The sequence below is a fragment of the Porites lutea genome, chromosome 11 (genome assembly GCF_958299795.1).
Source record: "Porites lutea chromosome 11, jaPorLute2.1, whole genome shotgun sequence".
NCBI classification, from domain to species: domain Eukaryota; kingdom Metazoa; phylum Cnidaria; class Anthozoa; order Scleractinia; family Poritidae; genus Porites; species Porites lutea.
Genome location: NC_133211.1, coordinates 5,342,477 through 5,364,849, shown reverse-complemented (window position 1 = coordinate 5,364,849; position 22,373 = coordinate 5,342,477). Strand labels below are relative to the sequence as shown.

Here is a 22,373-nt window from a genome sequence, read left to right as displayed (position 1 = left end):
TTGACGGAATGTTTGAAATGTCAAGACATCAAGTTTAACGTGGTACTTAAATATTTAATCTGTTTAAACTACTCGAATTTCGGCATGCTACTGTTTGTTTTCCATACTTGTAAATTTGTAAATCACTTATTGTCTTGATTTAAACCAACTGTTTCATTCCTTGATTTAAAAGTTGTTACTTGAGTAGGTAGAAATAATATGATACCATGTGCTTAAAAGAGACAAAGGACACTTCATGACGTTTCTAGTTTCCAAGAATAAGTTGTGTCACTTCTACGACAATGATGATGTTTTTCTCTCTATTTTTTCAATCTGCATGAACCAAAGAAATCTTGTACAAAATAATTGTCTTCAAAAATGTACTTCTTATATTTTCACAGTGCCCAATTGAAATATTGCTAACCTTTTAAATGTCAAATCAGTTGATGACAGGCTGAAATTGAGTGTTTCTTGGAAGAGATTTTAAAACAGACTCTTGAATTAATTTAGCACTCTGATATAAACAAATAACAAGATTGAATAGAGTTAAAGTTTGAAATTTTATCCACAATATTTTGTAGTAATATTAAGTTATGATGTTATGCAAATGTCTAGACTTGCTACTTATTTCTCCCATACTTGTTTCATTTCTGGGCATCAGATTGTTGTGTTAAGTTTATCTTAGCAATTTCAGGTGCTCAGCAAAGTCAGGTTGAAGTAGTTTCCATCGTAATTTGGGCTTATAATGAGCTCAGTTTCTTCCCTTTGAGTGCCTAGACTGACCAACATCAACAACATCAACTAACAATATGAGTTCATCATCAAGAGAAAACCCTATAAGAATTAACAAAATGTTCACCAACGAGAAAATGCTGTGATCTTTTAGCAAATTCTCTCGACTAATTCTTTAAGGAAATGTATGGAGATCAGTCTGGAGAATTTGTATGTGGATATTGGGGCTTTTAAGGGTTGAGTATGAATAAAATGAGGAACTGTTTTCAGAATTAACCATGTACAGTGTTACTGTTATAAGTATGTTTAACCAATTTGCAGTGTATTATAACTATTGTCAATTTTCGAACTAACTCAAAGAACTGTAAAATGCGGGAAGTATAATAATATTTCTGCTTGTTAGTCACAACTGATTTCTTATCAGCTGATTTTGAAATTTGTGTGTCCGTGCCAATGATGAGGCCCTCTTAGCTGTAGGGGGTTACATATGTCTCTAGTCTGAATTTCAAACCCTCTTGTGTCGCGTATTGAGGAGGAAGCTATGTTGCTGTTGGTATTTTACTATTGTATTTGCGCTTTTCTCTGTAACTGTGTCTCTGTGTGACGTGGCATTCGGCTGGCGCAAAACTCTTAAGTGGGTTAAAAACGATACTGATTTTTTGAGATTTTGTTATCTAAACATTCCTTGTCTCTGAACAAACATTACTTTAATCTTCATGAGTTGATCAAGTGATGGATTCGCACATTTGTAGGAAAACTCAAAAACAGATGTTTCTGTTGGTTTGCAGTGGCTATATTTGTGCCCCTCAAAGAGACACCAACATGGCGCCTCCATACAAAACTTTATAACTATGGGTAACACGTTTTTCTGAATATGTCGCATATGAAATGTCGCACAAACCTGATTCTTAGCTAGGCTTTTTGTATCTATATCTTTTTCCATTTCCTAGATTCTGGACTTTCTGTACTGAATGGTTTGCATTTTTATCTTTGATGGCGTGACAGTGAAAACAGAGAATAGTTTTGGCAACACCAAGATGGCACTTATAATGACAAGAATTGTCCAAAATCGCAAAAATTAATGTAGTGCACACTTTTATTTTTGTCGTAGATGGAGAATTTGAACCAGTAGTCATTGCTGACCTGTCCACCCCACCAGAATTGCCAGATGTGATGAAGCCCCAGGAAAGTGTGTCCAACAGTGACGGCTCGTAGAAGTTTAATAAAGTATTTGTCACACCATCATGTTTGTAGGGAACCAGATTTCACAACAGCTTGAGGTGCTGTGTTATAGTAGTATAAAGACAGATTGCAATTGTCTTGTGTGACCAAACAATAATACAATATTATTATTCTTTTATTTATCTTTGCAGTTTACAATATTGATTTAATGGCTGGAAAGTAAAACGTTTCTTGACGTTAACTTTGAAAAATTTACTTGCCATAATTATTATTGAGTCAAATTTGGCCATGCACTAAAAGAAAAGAAACTGCATCTGCTGTTTTTAGTTTAGCCCTTGAAAAATTGTTTGTACTTTTTCACCAAAAACCTTTGTTATAAACCATTGTAAGTCTGTCATGATGAAAGCAAAATTCTTAGAATTGTTTCATGCCACAACTTGTTTGCTAGGCAACACTTTAATCTAATAGTCTTAAACAAGATACTCTTTGATGGATAACACTTCTCTTTTCCAGGAATATCGATATAAGAACATCAGTACCACACAGTTTTTACAAAAGAAATATGAAACAGACCTTTGTGGGATTAGTTAAGTGATACATGTAGGCTGTTATGTGGGCCTGAAAGTTTTTTCTTCTGTTCGGTTATTGTTTTCTGTTAGAGATTATAAAACACAGTGAAGGGAAAAGTCAACCTTCAAAATCCTATATTAGTCAATAAAAATAAATCTATGAAAACATTTTTCAAGACGTAAAGAAGTGAATGGTTAATTTTAAAGATTTTTTGTACTAGTAAACCTAATTTTCTTTTGGTTGTAAATAAATCCATTTCTTTAGACACATTGCCTCTTTTTTCATGTGGTTTGCTTTTACAACCAGGAAAACTGTGAACACTTGAAGCATTTCAGGAATGTTATTGTCTCGCAAGAGAAAAGCCAACCTCCCTCTATTTGACTTTCTATAAGAAAGACATCTCTCTAAGATGGACAGCTAGTGCCGGTCCCAAAGGTGTCCGTCTTAGGGAGAGTTGACTGTATCATGAGAGATGTGCAAATGGCGAATTCAAGAACTTTTCAAGACTGTGCAATCCCTGTAGAAGTTTTTAATTCCTGTTCTCAATAGAAAGTAATCCCACTACAAATTCTTGTAAGCAGCACTCTGTTTGGTGGCCAAAATGCTAGCCTGAATGCAGACATCTCCTATATCCTTTGTAGGTCTAGGAAAGCTGTCCGTCTCTCTTGAGCAACAAAGGAAATAGAAGACATCTGGACCAAAGCTACATGACGCTTGAAATTACACTTCTGGGCCCACTTGTTCGAAAGCCGATTAGCGCATAATCGGGGTTTCTTTGTCTTTTGTTCAAAAGCATTTTCTCAGATAATTTTCACCATTCTCTTTAGAGCATCCTACCACCCAATAATAATACTGTAGACAAAAAGAATTAGACTAAATTTACTCTTATAGAGTTCATTTCGGAGTTTTATTTTCACACTGCCGCTGGGCTATTTTAACCCAGCTTTGAACAACTCGGCCCTTGACTTCAAGATTTCAAACAAATGATTTCTTGGGTACGGGTTTGCATACGGACATTATCAAGAGAAGTGTACCTTTTTGCTGATATCAAGGCCCTTTATGTGGTGCTTATTTCAAGATCACACATAGAACATTACTGGGAGAACCCTTTCAGTTTTAATGGGTCGTAAGCCTGAGGTAACAAGCACAATAACTATTTTTGTCAGAGTGGAAGCTGTAAAGTTTGTAGTGAAGGATAATCCTTCCAATCTGATGTACTTGACCTTGAAAAGGTATGAATTTGTTATTCCCGCCTGTCAACCTGATCGACTTTTCAGTTTGACATGTTGCAGATATCAAAATTCTCACTCTAGTCCTTCTGTTTAGCACTTTGACAGCAGTTCTGCATAAGCTGAACTCAAGTATACATATAATATTTTTGCCACAGGCATGTCACTGGCTTTTTTAGCACTTACGGGATCCGAAAAAGATTAATATTTCTTGCAAACAAGAAGCTATAACCAACTATTAAACAGAACTGGCCACGCCCATGACCATTATTAACTGAAATTTGTGTTTTAATAAAAGATTTTGCAGCTAGCAACATTTTTCCCTACAACAGTAGATTACTTTAAGTAATAAAAAATTGTGTAAATATAAATAGAAGGACAGTCAATGGTTTTAAAGCAACTGATAATTTAACACTGCTAAATATACAGTAACATAGCGATGCACTTAAGATTGTCATATGACAAAGAGCAATTAACAGTAGCCACTACAAGGTAGGAAAACTACATTTTGAATAAATTACTGGCTAACATTTGCTTATAATTTAATGAGATCAGTTGTAAAGTCGTGTTGAGGAATGTCAGGAAGAGTGTATTGAGGATATTTATCTTTGTGGACATACAAGGCAGTGCGCTGTGTAATTACCATAGATATATTTTATAAAAGGACCCTACTAGGATCACCCTAGGGTGGTAAGCATGGACTAGAAGTCCTGCCATCAAAACAGACTCTATCATTAATTGCATCAATTAAGAGCCAAAATTTAATAGGCCACTTTCAAATTTTCAAACATTATTCATACTTGGCACCAAAGCTGAGTGGTACACAACAAAAGAGAATGCATTAAGATTCAGTGATAAATCATTTTGTTTGTTTTATTTCCCTCAGCCCTCACAGCTTGGCCTATTTAACTTGAAAATGAGTTACCAAAATTTATAAGACAAGTAATATTTTAGGTTTCTCTGTCTCAGGATCCTGAGACAAAATGACGGGTAACTAACTCAAGGATCAAAATTCACTGAGGGTGCTTTCCATTTGTCAGAGCTGACCGGTCAGCCCATTCCCATCATAATGAGAATTTCACTTTTAACCAAAACTAACCATCCACATCAGTCAAATCCTAAATATTATGCACAAAGGAGATGGGTTTTCCACAAAACCTCTTGGAAAAGGCCTATTTCATTGGCACAATGTCTGGTCTAGCAGGCCAGTTCTGAATTTTGGAAAGCACTATAAGTATTAAAATTTCAAAGGTCACAATAAAATTACATGCTACACAAACATGTTGGGCAACAAAGATGATTGTTTAATCAGCTGAGACCTGTTGAATGTATCTTATTAAAGGAATTATTGTATCTGTTGTAGTTAATTTTTTATCTCAGGTAATTTTTATTTTTCTTTTGTTTTTGGGTATGATAATGTATGCTAATGAAGTTTAAACAAAAGAAAAATAAAAATTACCTGAGATAAAAAATTAACTACAACATATCTATGACAAGGGCCATAATAGTGACAAAGTCTGTTGCTTCTCACAACAAGACTTTAGAAGTAAAATGGAAAACTACCTAAAATGATCTTTCTAAACAAATTCACAGTACGTGAAGCTTACTTTGTAAGGACGTAAATTTAAGTTAATGGTGGCACAGCCACTGTGATATGTTTTTTGAATCTGGTGTGAAACTTGGCTTTCACGTATTGTTTACAGTTTGCTACCATGGATGCCAGAGGTCTTCTCTCTCACCAATGGCAAGAGGTGTAAACAATGAAGTACTTCACAGCTCACTTTTGTGGTTTCGCTGTTCAATATTGTCACCCCAAAAGACAAAAAAACCTCTAGCGCCTAGGGTAACAGTTTGCACACTGTGACAAAAACAAAAATAATACTGTCATAGCATTATATGATGCAAATGCAAACAATAGCCACCGTAAAGTGACAAAAATGTATGTTAACGTATTTTCAAATAATTTAACCCTACCACTAATATATGATTAACAGTTAAAGAGGTACGTAGTTTAATAACTTAATTATTATTAACAATGCTTGATGATGAAACATTATAAAATGGGTGAAGACACAAGGTTGTCATTAAAATTTCAAGTTGCCGCGCTAATGATTCCAGTAGATGGGGAATCCAACAACTAGGGATTTGTTTGGTTCTATTTTTCTTCTATTTTCCTACAAAAGTAGGTGAGGGTCAGGTCCATAATAGGCGGGGAAAATTCCCGAGCCCTGGGCCTTAATGACAGCCCTAAGACAGCTTCTTTAGTGCCCCAAACAGTAAAAAAGAAAACACAATGATTCTTTCAGGAGAACAGCTGTCACTGTTCTTAAAATGTGAACGATGAAGGCGAGATTACCCTAAACTGGAGAGACTCTAGACTCTATTAGACTGGCATACACTGTATTTACCGACTGCAATGGTTAACTCTTAAGTTGTGGTGTTCCAAAAAATATCCTTCCCTCAACTGTGGCGAGTTTTAGATTTGAGCTCCCCCCTCCCCCCAACCCTGCCCAACTGGAAAAAATATTACAGTTTATGTTCACACTTGCTTTTAAAATATTTTGGCCTTTAACACCCCCCTCCTCCCATTGGAATTTCCAATAACACCCAATGGGGTGCGTATGGATATTTTTTGGAACAACATGCAGGCATATGAAAAGTAAAACTGGCATAGAGGTTTCATTTGAATTGCGATACTAAAGGATTTTGTTCACAGAATACAAAGGACTGCAACAACATCTCATCACGACTCACTATAAAGTACTAAAAGAGTCAATCCTCAGCCCATGTCCTGCCGTGTGATTTGAAGGAATAATAAACTGGTACATAATCAGTTTTCATCCCAAGGCAGTAACATCCCAGGTAGGGGGTATAATATATGAGGTTTGAAGCCATAACAGGGGAGGGAGAAACAGACTTCAGAGGAAATAATCTGGCTGAGGCTTCTTGGCGATAGTCGGCAATCCTCTCACCTCCTGTACAAGAAATCAGATATTGATTACATGCAAATAAAAGTCAGAGCTCAAGCCAAACTAAAGGAAAATCAATATTAATACTAGAGTTACAAAAACTACCAGTGAGAGCAACAATTTGCACTACTATAAATACAAAATGCCTACAAAATGAATGACTTCAGCTTCCGACCCCAGTCAGGTGGGGTGGGGTACTACCATAATGATTACATGTATGTGAGCATTATGGGAATGTGTCACTGTGAGGGGTAGGATCTCCAGGAAGCAGTTTAGTCTGGAACAGGGTGTACAAACCAAAGAATTTTGATCTAGAATAGGGTATCACTTATAGAAAATTGGGATCAATTTAGGTTTCTTGGAAACTGCCCACCTACCCCTCCCCTAAGTCATTATTTTGCCCAAAGTGAAAAGTAAGTGTTAATGTCAGCTTAGGGGAGGGGTAGGTGGGCAGTTTCCTAGAAACCTAAAATTGATCAGTGATATTGAGAATATAAAGGTTCTCAGTCTAGGATAGTGTAGGAATTGTTGGAACTAAACATGGTCTGGTTGACCCCCCTACCCTGCAAGCACAGCCTCCTTTTGACCTCTTAAGTGAGGAAGAGAAAAGGAGGATCTCCCTGAATTGTGTCAAGCCTTTGAAGTCGCTGACACCTGAACTTCTGCACAAGTCGACCTTGTTATCTGGTCAAAGTGATTTTCCGAGAGTGAGCATTCTTTAATGATAATCAATCACAAATCAGGGCTCAAAGTTAGCGACTAACTGGTCACATATGCGACTGGATTTTTGGTTGTGCGCCTAAAAATTCATGTGTAATTGCACCTGTGCACCGTAAAACCCAAAGCACAGTGCGACTGACTTACATCCGGCTATACTTATGAACTCGAACTGATACATGCAAATATATGCTACGAAAAAAACCTGTACTTTTTGCGCAGTGGACGATCATGTCGAACTTTCAGTTTTAACATCAATCAAAACAAAAACAGTGGATTCTACAAACTCGAATGTTCTTTTTCATTTCAATGTTTTACTCCATCCCAGACTCTTCTGTTTTGTAACAAACACCGCTGATACATGGAAATATATGCTACGAACGAAACACACACTTTTTGCGTAATGGACGATCATGTCGAACGTTCAAATTTAATGTCAATCAAAACAAAAACAGTGCGGATTAAGAGCCTTTTTTTCCAGGTAAGAAAGTTTTTAAAGTCGTATTCCAGTTACATGTAAGTCAGTGCGCATTTAACGAATTCATTAAAGATTAATTTTCATTCTCGTTTGACACACTCATTGTTGTCAGTTTTGAATTGTTTTTCAAGTGTAAGTTTTCTTTAGTCACAACTGTACTGTCAAAAAGAGAAATTAGTATTAAATATCACAACGGTATTACTGCATAGCAAATCGGCTGTGTTTTATCAATGACAGGACTGAAGTAAAAGTAACAAACTGAAGATGACAAATAAACGTGGCACTTTTAAGCTTTTTACTTATTCTTTTGAAATAGATGCTCCCAACATTATAAGCTGTGCTCCTAAAATGTTCAGCTGTGCGCCTAAAATTTTGGCAGTGCGCCTAAAAATTTACATCTGGTAGCACAAGTGCTCCCAAACTCAAATTTAAACTTTGAGCCCTGCAAATTACAATTTATCTTTATTGGTGCCCTTGGCACATTCAGAAGAGTAAAGAAAAGGTTGACACTAGGTGGAAAAAAGGGGTGTTTCTTGGTGTTGCGGAAAATATTGTTGGTTCGCTTTTATGTTGTGTTGAGGGTATTGTTCATTGTCTTTTCAATCTTTTGTACTATGACATTTGGTGATTGCACCCGTCTGCATCACCAAGAAAATACCGAAAAAAGAGAGCCCAGCCACTTAGAATAGCAAATACTAGTCAATTGTCATAACCCCACTGTACCAAGCACCTGGGTTCAAAACTGTATCCTAGCAACAAGCAACACATTCTCAACAAAGACCCTACTTGATTCATGCACAGTCTTTCTTGAGTACACCAAATTCAAGCAAGTGACAGAAAGGTTCTGCTGGAAGGGAGCACACGCCCACCCAAAAATTGGTAGGGTACCTTCTGAGAGGACTTAACTCAGCTGCAAACCAAGTCATCTATATTTTAAATGGTTAGTTATACTGTAGAAAGCGCCTTTTAAGTAATGTCATATTAAAGTAACTCATAACAATTAAAAAAAAATAGCCTTACAAAGTGAATGTCATATCAAATAAACCCACCTGAGGTGCTGCTTCAAATATTGTAAATTCTCTTTTTAAATGTTCATCCAGTTCTAATATTGCGGCAACATTCCCACATCTAAAGCAACCAAAATAAAGTACATCATCAGTATCAATGCTGATTAAGACAGATGCCAAAAGAAACGCATCTTTTTAAGAAAAACATAAGGTTCATTCCTGTTTTATTAAGTAACATTAAGCGTGGGCTGAAAAGAGCCTAAGGTAAATTATGATTAACTGCCAGAGTCTCCTTCCAAGTATCCTTTCACTCTCCGTCACCACGTTCATCCAGATAAAAAACAGTTTCCTTCTCATTCAAAGATGACTAAAGAACACACAATACCATGTTTACTCAAATAAGCACTGCCGCCAATCAAGTGCTGTATTTGGGAGAAGAAAGTTACTTAGTGCAGCCCCAGAATTAGTGCTATGGCCCAATAATCAAAATCAAAAGATGTTAATTCTGTTAATTTAATATGGAAAATAATAATACCATAATTAAGACAATTTTCAAATGAATGCCACCCTCAAGTAAGTGCTGCATTTGAGGCATGAAAAATTTAATAAGTGCTGCAGTGTTTATTCAAGTAAAATATGGTAAAGACAACAGAAGATTCCAGCTGTACTCTCGTCACCAGTCAATTTGACTAATACATTACATCTCACTAAAAGGTTTTCTGTAAAGGAGCGTAAATGTTTTTCTTTTGGCCTCAAAATCTGAATTACTTTCAAGCAAGGCATTCAAGAATTTCTGATTGCCACGCATACATTACCTGTAGCAATAATTAGGAGCTGACCAAACAGTAAGAACTGTCTCATTAAAATGCCACTTGTATCCCTCCATAACCAACTGATGAGCACGGCAGATCAGGTCAATGTCATTTGCAGCATTGAACTACGAAAAAAGAATTATTATAATGGTATGTAGAAATACAATATTACCTTTGTGAACACAATCATAGTCAATAATTTTCCTATCCTCAACAAATGCAATGGAAAATTAAACTACTTAATTTATGAAATGTCATTAATAAAGAAGAAGACTAGCGGGAACAAACAATCAGAGCCCATCTGTGCATAACTAGTCGTACTTACCAAGCAAGCACACTAACAATGCTTAATGCTCAATGCTTATTTAATTTTGTCATTTCACACTGTATTATATTGAGTTAGTTTGAATTTTTTTTTTGTTTGACATTGAAAGGTCAAGTTTAACCCTTTTACTTGCTATGAAATGCACATCCACCTTCACTGGCCTCACTAACCAAAACATCAATTTCTTCACTTAAATAAATTGTTTTCATTTTCTTCACCTCCTAAAGGAATCAAACATCCCATCACTGTACCCTACCATGTTGATGAGTGTAAACGTAAAAAATTCAAAAAACAACTGACCAAGTAGCCTGATGCAACGCTAAAAAATCCCAAGGGCCCTCTTCTGATTGTTAGACCACATAATACTGGTTATTGTCTTTAAAAACAGACCAATAAAACCTTTAAAATGAAATGCTTTGTTTTGGGCCTGCGGGCAGGTGTGGCCATGCTACTCCAGTGGCTAACAAGCTATATTAATAATTCATTTGATTCAATGGAATCATATTTATCTACACAAAAGATTGATTAACAAACACGATTCCTGATACCTGAGTTACAACATCGCTGCCAAATAAATATCCTGCTCCTCTTGGACTCACTCCCCAACCTTGTGTATCTAAAATTACAAGCAAATACAATGTTCTGGAAGCATCCTTTTTAAGTAGCTCCCGATCTCATGTCAAATTCTCCTTTTGCTTCAAAGTCACAGAAAGACATAAGAAAAAGAGCTTCTTAAAGTTTATCAGAAGTCACTTGGGGCTTTTGTTGACGGGCAAGTGATGTCTTTTGAGGAATTCCAATGACAGAAGAACTGTGAAATCAATTCTGCTGGTCAAAACGTTTTTGGAGCTTGTTGAAATGACGTCTGGGCTAGTAAATGCTAGCTTCAACTTGCCCGAATGGCAAGCTGTAAAAATGATTTTCTTTGCACACTGTAGAATAATTAAATAAGAGAGGGGGTGTCATGATAGGTAAAAGCATGCAATGAACTCAATATACTTAAGCACCTATCAATCTCTTAGCTCAGGTAAGGGAGGGTGGGCATACCTAGGGGGATTCGAGGCTGTACTATAAGAAAAACTAAAGCAAGCCCAGTGCTCTAAACCTGTTAAATCTACGGGTGCCCAGATTGAAGTTGAAGTTTATTGAAGTTCATAAACCTCCATAAGGTACAAATTAAATTTAATTTAAACATATATACATGTACACACAAACATCCTCTGCTCGCAAATAGCTTGGTGAGACGAGGAGGGCAGACGAAAACATAAAGTAATTCATAACTAGGAAGAAATCAAGTAGAGGAAAGGATTTTAAGGAAGATAGATCTATATGAATGACACAAGAGGATGGACTGAAGTTATTACAATACAACATTACAAAAATAATATTCAAACTTATTTTACATTTCTTGTCATCTTATTCTTGCTTAGATTTCTATGAAAAAGCTACCTTTTCCTATTAGCCCACAAGAGCAATAATAAGGTGCCAGGGGCCAATGTGAACTGCTGGAATAAAGCTCTGGATCTGACATTCTTGAGATACTTTTGTCAAAACCAGACCCCTAGGCTTTCAACAATCTCATAAGTCCCACAGGCTAGTTGCAAAATTGACAACATTTATGTTCCCTGTATGTTTTGATAATTCAAACTTTTACAGCCTCTTGTCATAAAGCTTGGAAACAACCTTAGTTGTTCAATTGCCACACAAACAGTCCTTGGCCAGGCAATTATACAAAGCAGTAAGTATTTCGCTTAGAGTGAAGGGAAAGCATGTTGCCATTTAAGCATGAGCGTGTAACTATATATTTACCTTCTGGATCTGACCAGAGCAAATCACACATTGGTCCATCATGGGGAACCTCTTGTTTCCTATCAATTGCTCGGATCTAGTAAAAAAGTTTGAAGTGTAAAAGAACTTCTCCTTGACACCATATAAATACTTAAGCACATGCACCATCAAGTCTATGGCAGAGAAGGACATCTTTACATCTTTGTTTTTCAACCAAGTAATATGTTGCTGTTTGCATTTTTGACACTTTAAACCCATGCATTTCCCAATAACTAATGTAAATAAATAAAACACCTTACCTGGTCTAAGGTTGTAATCGATGGAGACAGACCGCCATGAACACAAAATATCTACAAAGTGAAAACGAACCAATTAGGAATAATGTTCTGTATACATCCAGTGTTCTACACAAATGAGAGCCCCAGTACAGATGTAAAGTAAACATTAATGGCACACACAGAATAGCTTCAGCGAAATCTGTTTGAAAATCAGTCTTAAAAATTGGTGTAATGCACTATACACAGCCCATATGGAATATGGAAAGCAGCAGATTGCCATCATTCTCACTAGGAACTCCTGAACATAAAAGGTTGTTTCTTGTTCATGTTACACAAGATTAATTGTAGTCAGCAACACAACTACAGATGAAACAGATGAAAAGTAAGCTTACCCTATCATCAATAATAGCCGACAAACTAAGGTAGTCAAATATCTCTGTGCAGTATCTCCACACTGTTATTGATCCATACTTTTTCAAACACTCATCATAAAATCCATAAACCTGAAATTGAAGAGAAATTTATAATGACTTTACTTTTTGAAAGTGTTTCTTGATAAGATTTTTGAGTGGAGTCTTTTTTTAGCACAAACATACAAAGTATATACAGACGAACCTCGATAACTCAAACTTGGATAACCTGAATTCCCTGCAAAATGGAACCAAATTTGCTTTCCCTTAATCAAAATTTCATTGATAGTTACCTGGATAACTTGAATTCCCTGCTAACTCAAACAGTTTTTTGTTTCCCTTCAGAGTTCGAGTTACCGGGGTTCTACTGTATATTATTTATTTTGCATTATAAGTAGAGTAGTTTCCACTGATATGAAAACATCAGCTAAATAAGGTCCTGGCATGGGTTGTTCAAGCATTGGATAGCGCTATAACATACTTGATTTCCGTAATACTTATCTGCTGGATAGTGATTTATCCAGTGGATAGCGCTATCCAACGTTTGAACGACCCAGGCTAAGAGTGAATTGAGTAGACAAATCTATAATACCTCAATCACCAGTGGTTGACATGACAACCACTTTCTTTTTTTGTATTACTTAATTTACTCATAGGTTTTTGCCACAAAATTCTAATGCACTCACAAATGCTTGCCAGAGGATATTCTTTTGACTGGCACCTTCTGAAAACAACTCACATTTAATTGTGGGAGTTTGCGAGGATTTATTTCGAGTCCCCTGTACATAACAAAATAATCTACTCCTTTTATAAAGAAGGATTGTTGCTTACTTTTTCAGTTCCTGTCAAAGCATATTATAACACAGTCACAGTATACAAGTACTTTATTACAATCCATCTAACACTAGATGTGCAATTTATACTCATGCCATATGATGCCATTAACCTCCACCACCTCAATAATATTAATAGTGACCAACAACTTGTTTTGTTTTAACATCACATACCTGCGTAATCTGTCTGCTCTCATGGTTCCCTCTAATTAATGTTATTCTGTCTGGATATCGCACCTTAAAGCAACAACAGGGAAATACTTTTAGTACTGAACAATATAACAGGTAACAACTTTTATACCTACATGTGCCTTACACTTTAATAAGCACCCCTAACTAAATTGCAAATGAGATTCCCTGTAAATGAAAAGCCCCCCTTCTGGACTTCTCCTGAAAATTTACAGTAGAAGGAAAAATAATTCAAGAAGGTGTCATTTGTTTCAATTGAAAAGCGCCCTTCACATGGCCTCTAGCCCGATGTGAACTGGGGTAGGTTATTAACCTATTTACCTGTGCTTATCAAATTCGCACCACTGTATAATATGCAGTCCAAATTTTAACAAAAGGTAGCCACATAAAACTCTTTTTGCCTTCTCTGTTTTTTACTCTCAGTATTCACTGGTTTCTTCATCTTACAATAATAATACAAAGAGTAAACCTGAATGCAAGATATTAACATGTACATAGCAGTCTTTGATCATCGTTCAGTTTGCGTTCCTAGTTCATGTTGTTTGCTTGGTAACAAGGCACAATTTATTGAGCAAGTGCTTCTTTCCAGGTGGTGGTTTGTTGACATGTTCCTTGAAAGTCTAGTATTTCTTTTGAGAGTTTGTTTAAAGCAGTGAGCTTCTAAATGTGAAATAAAAACAGCAAGACTTGTATCTGTAGGATTAGGCTTGCATTGCATGCTGGGTTTGAGGTCGGCCATCTTGAATAAACCTCGAGCTAGCTTGTGTTTACTTGGAGTCTCCTCTCTTCTTCGCCTGATACTACAGTATCTACTCAGATATTTGGACAAATTGGATCTGAATTTTCTACTTTCTTGAAAAACTGGTCGCATTGAGCACATTCCATTTGTTGTTATTGAAAGTACAGAATGTAAAGACCAGGAAAATAGTGTGTAGTTAATAGAACCAAAAAGACTGCAAAAAATAAATTATTCTGCAAATCATTTGCTTGAATTGGTGCACCATGACATAGAAATTTAATAAATACTAACAGTACACAAGACTGCGTGTTAATGACCTAGCCCTGTTAAATAAGCATACCCCTTTCTGATCAGTACCCCAATCATATACCTCTAGATTTTAAGCGTGAATCTGGAGCAATCATTCAGGGATTGACTGTGACGTACCTTTAAAGCTAATAGTAAAAGGAATGTTTCTACACTGTAAAATCCTCTGTCCACAAAGTCACCCATAAAAAGGTAGTTTGTGTCAGGAACATCGCCTCCAACCTACATTTCAATAAATAGAGAAAGGACAACAAATTAAATGAAAGTGTGGTTTTCTCCTGGCTGAGGAGGGAAAGAAGTGAAAAAACTTTTTTTTTCCCACACGGCTGGGAGTCTAGGTTCAAGTGAGTGGGGGATCTACAGGTTGCATGGTGTTTTAGAGTTCAGTTGTTTTTGCTGTCATCAGCCATCGCCCGATCTGCCCTGTCCACCCACTTTTCATCTGTTTTTTGGGGTTTTTAGGATTTAAAGTAGTGCTGTAATATATTATTGTGGTAGGTAATGTATCTAGTCTCCGTTTCCTGTCAGCTGTATATCATCTCCTTTGTGCTGTGCTTTTGTGCTGTGCATGGTTGGCTTGGCATGGCTCCCAGTTGTGTGGGAGAGTATACATTTTAATCATTGCGGTTGAAGCTCTCTTGTTAGTGGATGGCTCCAGTTCCAGTTGTGAAAGCTTAAGCTTCAACTGTATTTCACTATACATGGCGTTAAAGTAGACAAAAAGATGCAGTTGATGAAGATTAAGTAGATCAGTAATGTGCATGGGTGTTAAACATGATATGTTTATGTGTTGGGCAGCTAATGAAGTTAACTTTCCTAGTCTTTGTAAACAGTCATGTGGCTCAGTTTTGAATATGCTGAGGTTGTGAGATTTCTTTATCAGGGAGACCATAAAATAGACTGTTTACAAAGGTCCAATTTGGAGGTTGATCCAGAAACTGACAAATTGTTTCAATATGCCTGAGGGTAGAGGATTCAGACTTGAAGAGACTGCTCACATGAGTAGACATTACAAAGCACTAGTAAAGCGTGACCCCTACATTGAAGATCACAGGACCTCATGCTTGTCTTCATCTCAGAATTAGCTACATTCACCATATCTATAGATTGATGCTGCAGATAACAAGATGAAAACTGCTCAACTTCTATTTTTGATTTGATGAGTTACACATAAATTTGTTTGCAGTCATCCAGAAAAAGATGTCTTGCGTGCACAGTTCTAACCTACTCCGACAAGATGATTGTTTTTGTCTCCACATAATCAGGTACATTTGGGTGTCACTCAAGAATGCTCTTCAATAGGGCCAAGCACGTCAGGTAAGTTTTTTATTTGGAGTCTGAATTTAGAAGGTACTGGTTAACTGCCATTTTTTTATCTGTCACCTCTTGCTTCTTACACTACTGTGTTGGACTTTAACATGGCAAAAGAAACATTTTAACACTCACATGATTATGGTAACTAACTTAAGTCTTCAGATTTTCTGCTTCTGTTAAAACCAGAGTTTTTTCTTTTATTTGTGTTCAGGTTAACAATACACTTTCCATTTACCATATTATTGGATTCCTTTATTTCTCTCTTGTTTTCCATACCTTAAAAAGTTCTTTTAAATCATAAAACTGTCCATGGATATCCCCACATACCTGTCAAGAGAAAGACAAAGATATCAAGCCCTCATGTCCCATACTTGGCACAACGTGATAATCAAAAATTGGAACAATTCACACTTTACCGGACATTTTAAAGAGGTGGTAACATAGGTCACAGTGAAAAATAGAATTTGAATTTGCCATTCTCACTTGACATTATTGCAAATTTTCGGAAAAATCAGAAATAAACTCAAGGACAAAAGAATTTTAAAATTGTCATTTTAAATGTTTATGCGGTGTTTCAGTTTTATCCTTGCTCTAAATTTCATTTTCTAAATTTCATTTTCATTGTTCTTGCCTATGGTAATGCATGTTGATGATTTTAAAATAAACTCATTGACAAACATTTCACGCATGGAATAGTAAACCTAGGGCACTTTCCATTTGTCAGAACAGACCAGCCAGACCATTCCCGTCCCAATGTTAATTTCACTTTCAATCAAAACTCTCCAGCCAGATCAGTCAAATCCTAAAATAATAGCATGCACAAGGGAAATGGTTTTTCAGCAAAGACTTTTGGACAAAGCCTATTTCATTTTCAAACTGACTGGTCTGGCCACAGCCTGGCCAGCCAGTTCTGACAAATGGAAAGTGCCTTTAGTTTTTCTCTTGTCTGAAGTGTTAAGGTACTTGTCTGCAACAACTGGAGGCTGCTTTTTTTACACAGTCTCTCAGGGTGCAATGAAAGTCATTTTTAAAGCTTGCCATTAAGGCAAGCTGAAGGTAGCATACACTAGCCCAAATGCCACTTTAACTAGCCCCAAAAACATTTTGATGAGAACAATTTATTGATTTCACAGTTCTACTGTAATTTGAATTCCTCCAAAAACTCCACTTGCCCGTAGAGCAAGTTAAGAACAAAATTCACTAGCCCGATAGCAAATTCCACTAGCCCCGGGCTATTGGACACTACTTTCTTTGCACGCTGACTCTGCAGTTTCATAAACAGACACTTACAGTAACAGGTGAATCAACTTTCTGAACATTGGATTCTTCAACAAGGATTTCCCTGTGTTGGAAGAACAAATATGCATTTAGTGGGTCAAGGGCAAAACATTATTGCAACATATTATTAATGGGGCCATAACTAACATCTATGAAACCTAGGGCTTGCACTTCAAAGTCTGGCACCCAACTGGCAATTGTTATTGTACAATAATAATTGTTATTGTTGTTTTCTACCAATCGGATCATTACCTACTCTGTTTTGGAACATTTTTTAAAAACTTGAAACACAACAATAAGTGTAAGAGAAGCTGATAAATGGTGAGGATGCTACTGTAATTCAACCAACTGTATCTGGATCGTCAATGATATATTTTATTCCAGTCTGCACCAACAGTTGTTGATAGCAAATGTGAAAAAGATGCCTTTTGGTCCATTTCTGTTACAATTTCACCGCCAACTTTGCTAAACCAGGATCGATGGAAATACCTTAAATCAGTAGGCATTGCTGCTGAGTTTTTTTGTGAAGACCAAAGTGACAAAGAGGCAAAAACAACATATGTTTCGTGTCTCACGACATTTCCCATTTCAGACATTTCATAACGAAACTATAGATTAAAATTTGAAATTACATCACAGACATGATCGGCCACTCTCAAGTCCAGATGTCTCTTCTTTGGGCAGGAAAAAGACAGAACCCAAGGGAGCAGTGGAAATCAAGCCTACTATTTTTACTAGTCTGACCAAGCAGTTCAACTTGGGACTACCAAGAGCAAATCCAGCTAGCGGTTAGGATGGGGAGCAAACTCTAGTCCTCAGGATTACAATCTCAGCACTCAAATAAATGCTTACCCAGACTTTAAGAGATTAATACTGGAAAATGCCTGAATCTTTTAGGTAACCTATTACATTCTAAGTGGCCAACCTCTACCACGCCAGTCCTAGTTCTGTAATTGATAAACTGATAATTGATATTAATCAAGAGTAATTGATATCAATCATCGATGAATATCGATTTCCAATATTGATTGATAGAAATTGATAAAGAAAAAAAGTTGTGACTTTGATTAATGTTGATGATTTTCTGCTAGAAATCGATGATGATTTTTTGACGATTCTTATCAATTCACTACGTCTGGTATCAAGATGCCAGTTGCTCCTTTACCAAGGACAGCTACTTATTAGTCTCGCTTGCTTTAGCAAAGCGAGAATCTTAAAATGCGGTTCGGTTTTTTTTTTTTTCGGTGGGACCTAGTTTGTAGGTCCCGCGTTCCTAGCGAAGACCGTGGAAACTGGGGATAAGAATCGTGACGACTTTCATTGTATGGAAATGAGTCTTGTGATGAGCATGTGGTTTATTTTGGGGGATGACTGGAATAACGCGCAATGTTTATCACGTTTTTAGTGCTTTTCTTCCATGCAAGAAATCAGGCTTTGTCTTGTGCGTTAAAACAGGTTACGTTTCATGCTTATGACATAGTAAGCCGATAAAATCGTAAGTGCAAAACAGACATAACAAAAAGTAAAACTGTAAACTCTCTCTGATCTTATGGTAATTTGGTTCTGACCTTCACGATCACGTGCCAAAAAGTAAATACAGCTAAACGTGACAGAAAGAATAGTTTTGTAAAGACGTGTTCCGGGTCATGGTAGCGAATCTGGGGATGAAAATCGACACGATGCTCTCAATCTCAGTAAACGCTTCGAAAAACAACGCGCAATTGTCCGAATGTTATGTTTTGAGACGAAAAATTTGGAAAGATTAATGGATTATACGGTGATGTCGCTTACAAATCCACACACCATTCGTGGTAGACCCACACTAAAAGATGTCGAGCGTTTTCGGAATGGTTCGTTCTACGAATTCTGTCGTATGAAAGCGTTGATAACTTTGAAAGAAGTGAATACATCAGATGTTGAAACAAGGAAGAATGTTCATGAGCAGAACTTCGATGATGAGGTAAAAAACAACAAGCAAATCGTCGTTACTTTACCCCTCGTGTTCAACAGCCTGATTCTTTTCCTTTTTTCGTGATGCTGGATACTTAATTGTAACGAACAACTTGATATTTCGTACATCATTAATATTATTGTACAGGCGATTATAAATGTCGAGGAAACAAATCTTGGGCCGATTTTGGAATCTTTGAAACTCAAATGAAATTCAATGAAATTGCCTGATTTGACTAACCTGATCTAGAATTCTTATGTATTTGCGAAATACTGTAGGAAAACGGCATAAAAAAGAATTCAAATTCATTTTCGGCAACTGAAATTTACGGCTTCGAGACAGCACTTTTGTTTGCTGTTCACTTGCTGTCCAACGCAACAGATGATGACGGAAATGACGTAGTAAGGTAAAAGTGTTCAAGATCGGAGCAATAAAAGGAGATGGTAAACCTACACGACTTTTACCTCATGCGAAAATGCTGCTCTTTCCAATAAAGTTTTTTTCGTCTGCTGGGTAGATTATGCTCTGGAAGGTTCTAAATTTTCACTGAGTAAATGTTATTTTACCCGCATGTTTCACACTGAGAGATCATGACACACATCGATTTACTGTGGCTATTAGCGGGGAAGAGCGTTGCGTGACGACATTAAAAACGGCTGTGTAGCAGACTATTTTGAAGCATGATGGTGAAGCTTTTTATTACGGCTGAATGAGGGTTCCAATTTTCTACAAAGTATCTTCTGGATCAGAATAACTAAGCGATTTTCTTTAGTCCATGAAAGTAATGTTTTTGTGCAATGCTGTATCACGTTAAGCCCAACTCATTACTTTTGTTTGGAAAATCTTAAATTATTACGCGTAGTGATTTACAAGTCGTGTGTACTGTTGCAATAAAACGTAATACTGAGTAGAGCGGAGGTACAAGGCAACTGTAATATCATCACGACTGAGCCATTCTTCGGTGGTTCCAACAATGTTACCTCTTGCGTCTTTGGCTGTTCGTTTTGCGACTGGGAAGTGGGAAGCCTTTACACAAGCGAAACCTGCTTAAAGACATCGAAGACTGTTGGCATGTACCCAACAAATCTTCAGTCTTGAAAGATCTTCACTTCACTTAAAACTCTGTTGCCTTCGCATAGATCTCTAAGATCTTTAAAACTCCCTCCGCAGCTGATGTTTTGATTCTCGAATTAGCAGCGGTCTGTTGCTTTTGCGTTTCCGGTCTCATTCACTTCCATCACCGAGAGATGCGGTTCACAACGAACTAAGTCACGTGGTACAAGTATCCTCCCTTATCCTTTTTTTACTCGCCACTTCGCGCTTCGGTCGCCCTTCGGGCGGCAGTCTTCCGTCACCCTTCGGACGACCTGCTGTGCACCAACGAGAATATAGCTTGCGGTTATTGATTTTCAAAATGGCGAACAACAAAGTCGATCTGGATCAGGTAAAAAGCAAAGAAATCCTTTACAGTAGATTCATAAAGATCCCATTGGGCTAATTAATTGTGCTAAGCGACAGGTATAAACATTTTTCGAGGTGAGACTTTAAATAATTAATTTATTTATTCACATGCAACTCCTCTGGACCCTGTGCAGTAGATTGAAATCATAATTCAACTTTTTCACTTGCTGTCGGTGACTATGAGGAATTATGACGAACCCCTGGGGAGGACGACTCTGCATATGAAAGGCAAGGGGATGCTCGTCGGAAATTTTGAATTAAACCCCTACAAGAGGTCGACCCGGGCGTAGCCCAAGCTTTTTGACCCCTGAGAGTATGTTACTGAAAACTCAGACAATACACGTATTTTTATATTTTTTCACATGCAACCCTAAACAAGACCTTCACGGCTAAATATAATACCGTTTTTCCCAGAACACCGTAAGTGAGACCAAAATCCGAAATTTACACCCCGGCCTAAGCAAGACGACGAGCATCCCAAGCCCTTTTATATGCGGAGCGCCCCCTCCCCCCCCGAGTGACGAACGCTCGCGCTCTATTCGCCTCCTCACTTCTTATCTTATCTACAAACAAGCGAGACTCAACGCTACTGAGAGCGTTCTTGTTTATATAGGTCTGAGTTTTTTTTGAACACCTTTTCCTTGCAGATCATTGTCTTTCCTATTATGTGCACTTACAATAACTACCACACTTAAAGTCAAGAATCAGAGTTTCATGACTCAAATTGTCCCCACTTTAAAGATGCACTTATAAGGATATTAGTTTCACTTCTCTGAACGCCGGAAATGAGAAAGACCACAAGAAAGTGTGCCTAATTACACGGTAATTTAGTTACAAAATTTTACATTTTGCGGTAAAGCATTGACTTCCTCTTCCAGTACTAATCATCAATCGCAAAACGTATTTTAACTTAAGCTTATGCTTTCCCACAATTAAGTCGTAAAAGAAGTTTTATTACTGGTATGTCGGAACCCACCTCGCTTTTGCACATAACTGCTTGACTTCTTTTTCAGTTATAAGCTCACAGCGTCTCAGCTTTTCGATTTGCCTGAAAGAAAACAGTTTATTTTGAGTGGAATGAAACAGCTATCCATATACCGATCCGATCAAACAGGCAAACAAAACAAAGAATGTCATCACTGCAAAAAGGTTTTTCGGTCTAGCAAACATGTAAACAAAATGTCTAATTCTAAATCTAGCTTACCGGTCCAAATCACTGCAGTCTCCCATATTTACACCTCTCCGAGAAAGATTTAAAAGATCAGCTTACCAACTTCACAGTAACCTTGAATGTAGCTCGTTATTCGACTAGTAAGCTCTTATATGTTTCGTGATGAAATACGAACCGGTTGAGCTTGCTCTGCGATCGACGACCAGACCGTAGCCGCTCAAAACTGGAAGATTTATACAATTTTATGCCCAGCAAAACAAGCCTTTTCGTTTGTCACGAAATGAAGCTTAATTTTACGGAGTGGCGTGAAAGGATTTTAACGATCTGAGACGCTAAACGCTGTCAAATTATGTGGATTTACAAAATAAAAGTCCTCATGGCCGCCATGTCAGAAACTGTGTGCTGCCGCGCAAAGTCACGTGGTATTACGTAACGCTCCATCTGCGATGACGCTTTGTTTGGCGCGAAAAGCAACTAAAGTGTGACAGCTGAGAAAACAGTCAGGGGGATAGTAGGTAGGCCCTCTGATCTGGGGAAGCACTAGTATCCAACTAGTATCCTGTTGGGTCTTGTTTTGGTTAGTCTTCTTCGCAACCGTTCGGGCCTGAGGCACACAAGTCCCCTATGTTTTGGTTATCGTGAGCCAGTTGTGCGA

General features: G+C 37.3%; 2 protein-coding genes across 2 annotated transcripts in view; one reads left to right on the top strand and one right to left on the bottom strand.

Annotated features, from left to right (window-relative positions):
* Positions 1-2,728, top strand: part of LOC140952138 (elongin-B-like) — a 3,331-nt gene extending 603 nt beyond the window's left edge. The window contains exon 3 of the mRNA XM_073401564.1: positions 1,823-2,728. Coding sequence (XP_073257665.1) covers positions 1,823-1,926 — 104 coding nt within the window. The 3' untranslated portion in view covers positions 1,927-2,728. The remainder of the gene's footprint in view (positions 1-1,822) is intronic.
* Positions 2,729-6,493: 3,765 nt separating this feature from the next.
* LOC140951674 (serine/threonine-protein phosphatase 4 catalytic subunit B) lies at positions 6,494-21,909 on the bottom strand. Its single transcript, XM_073400978.1, has 13 exons — positions 21,752-21,909; positions 21,524-21,595; positions 17,148-17,199; positions 16,134-16,184; positions 14,664-14,765; positions 13,484-13,546; positions 12,459-12,569; positions 12,088-12,138; positions 11,810-11,885; positions 10,549-10,616; positions 9,679-9,800; positions 8,906-8,984; positions 6,494-6,667 (listed from the first exon to the last, which is right to left on the bottom strand). Exons 1-13 carry the CDS (start codon positions 21,775-21,777, stop codon positions 6,611-6,613), a joined length of 930 nt encoding a protein of 309 aa, XP_073257079.1. The 5' UTR covers positions 21,778-21,909; the 3' UTR covers positions 6,494-6,610.
* Positions 21,910-22,373: the final 464 nt, after the last annotated feature.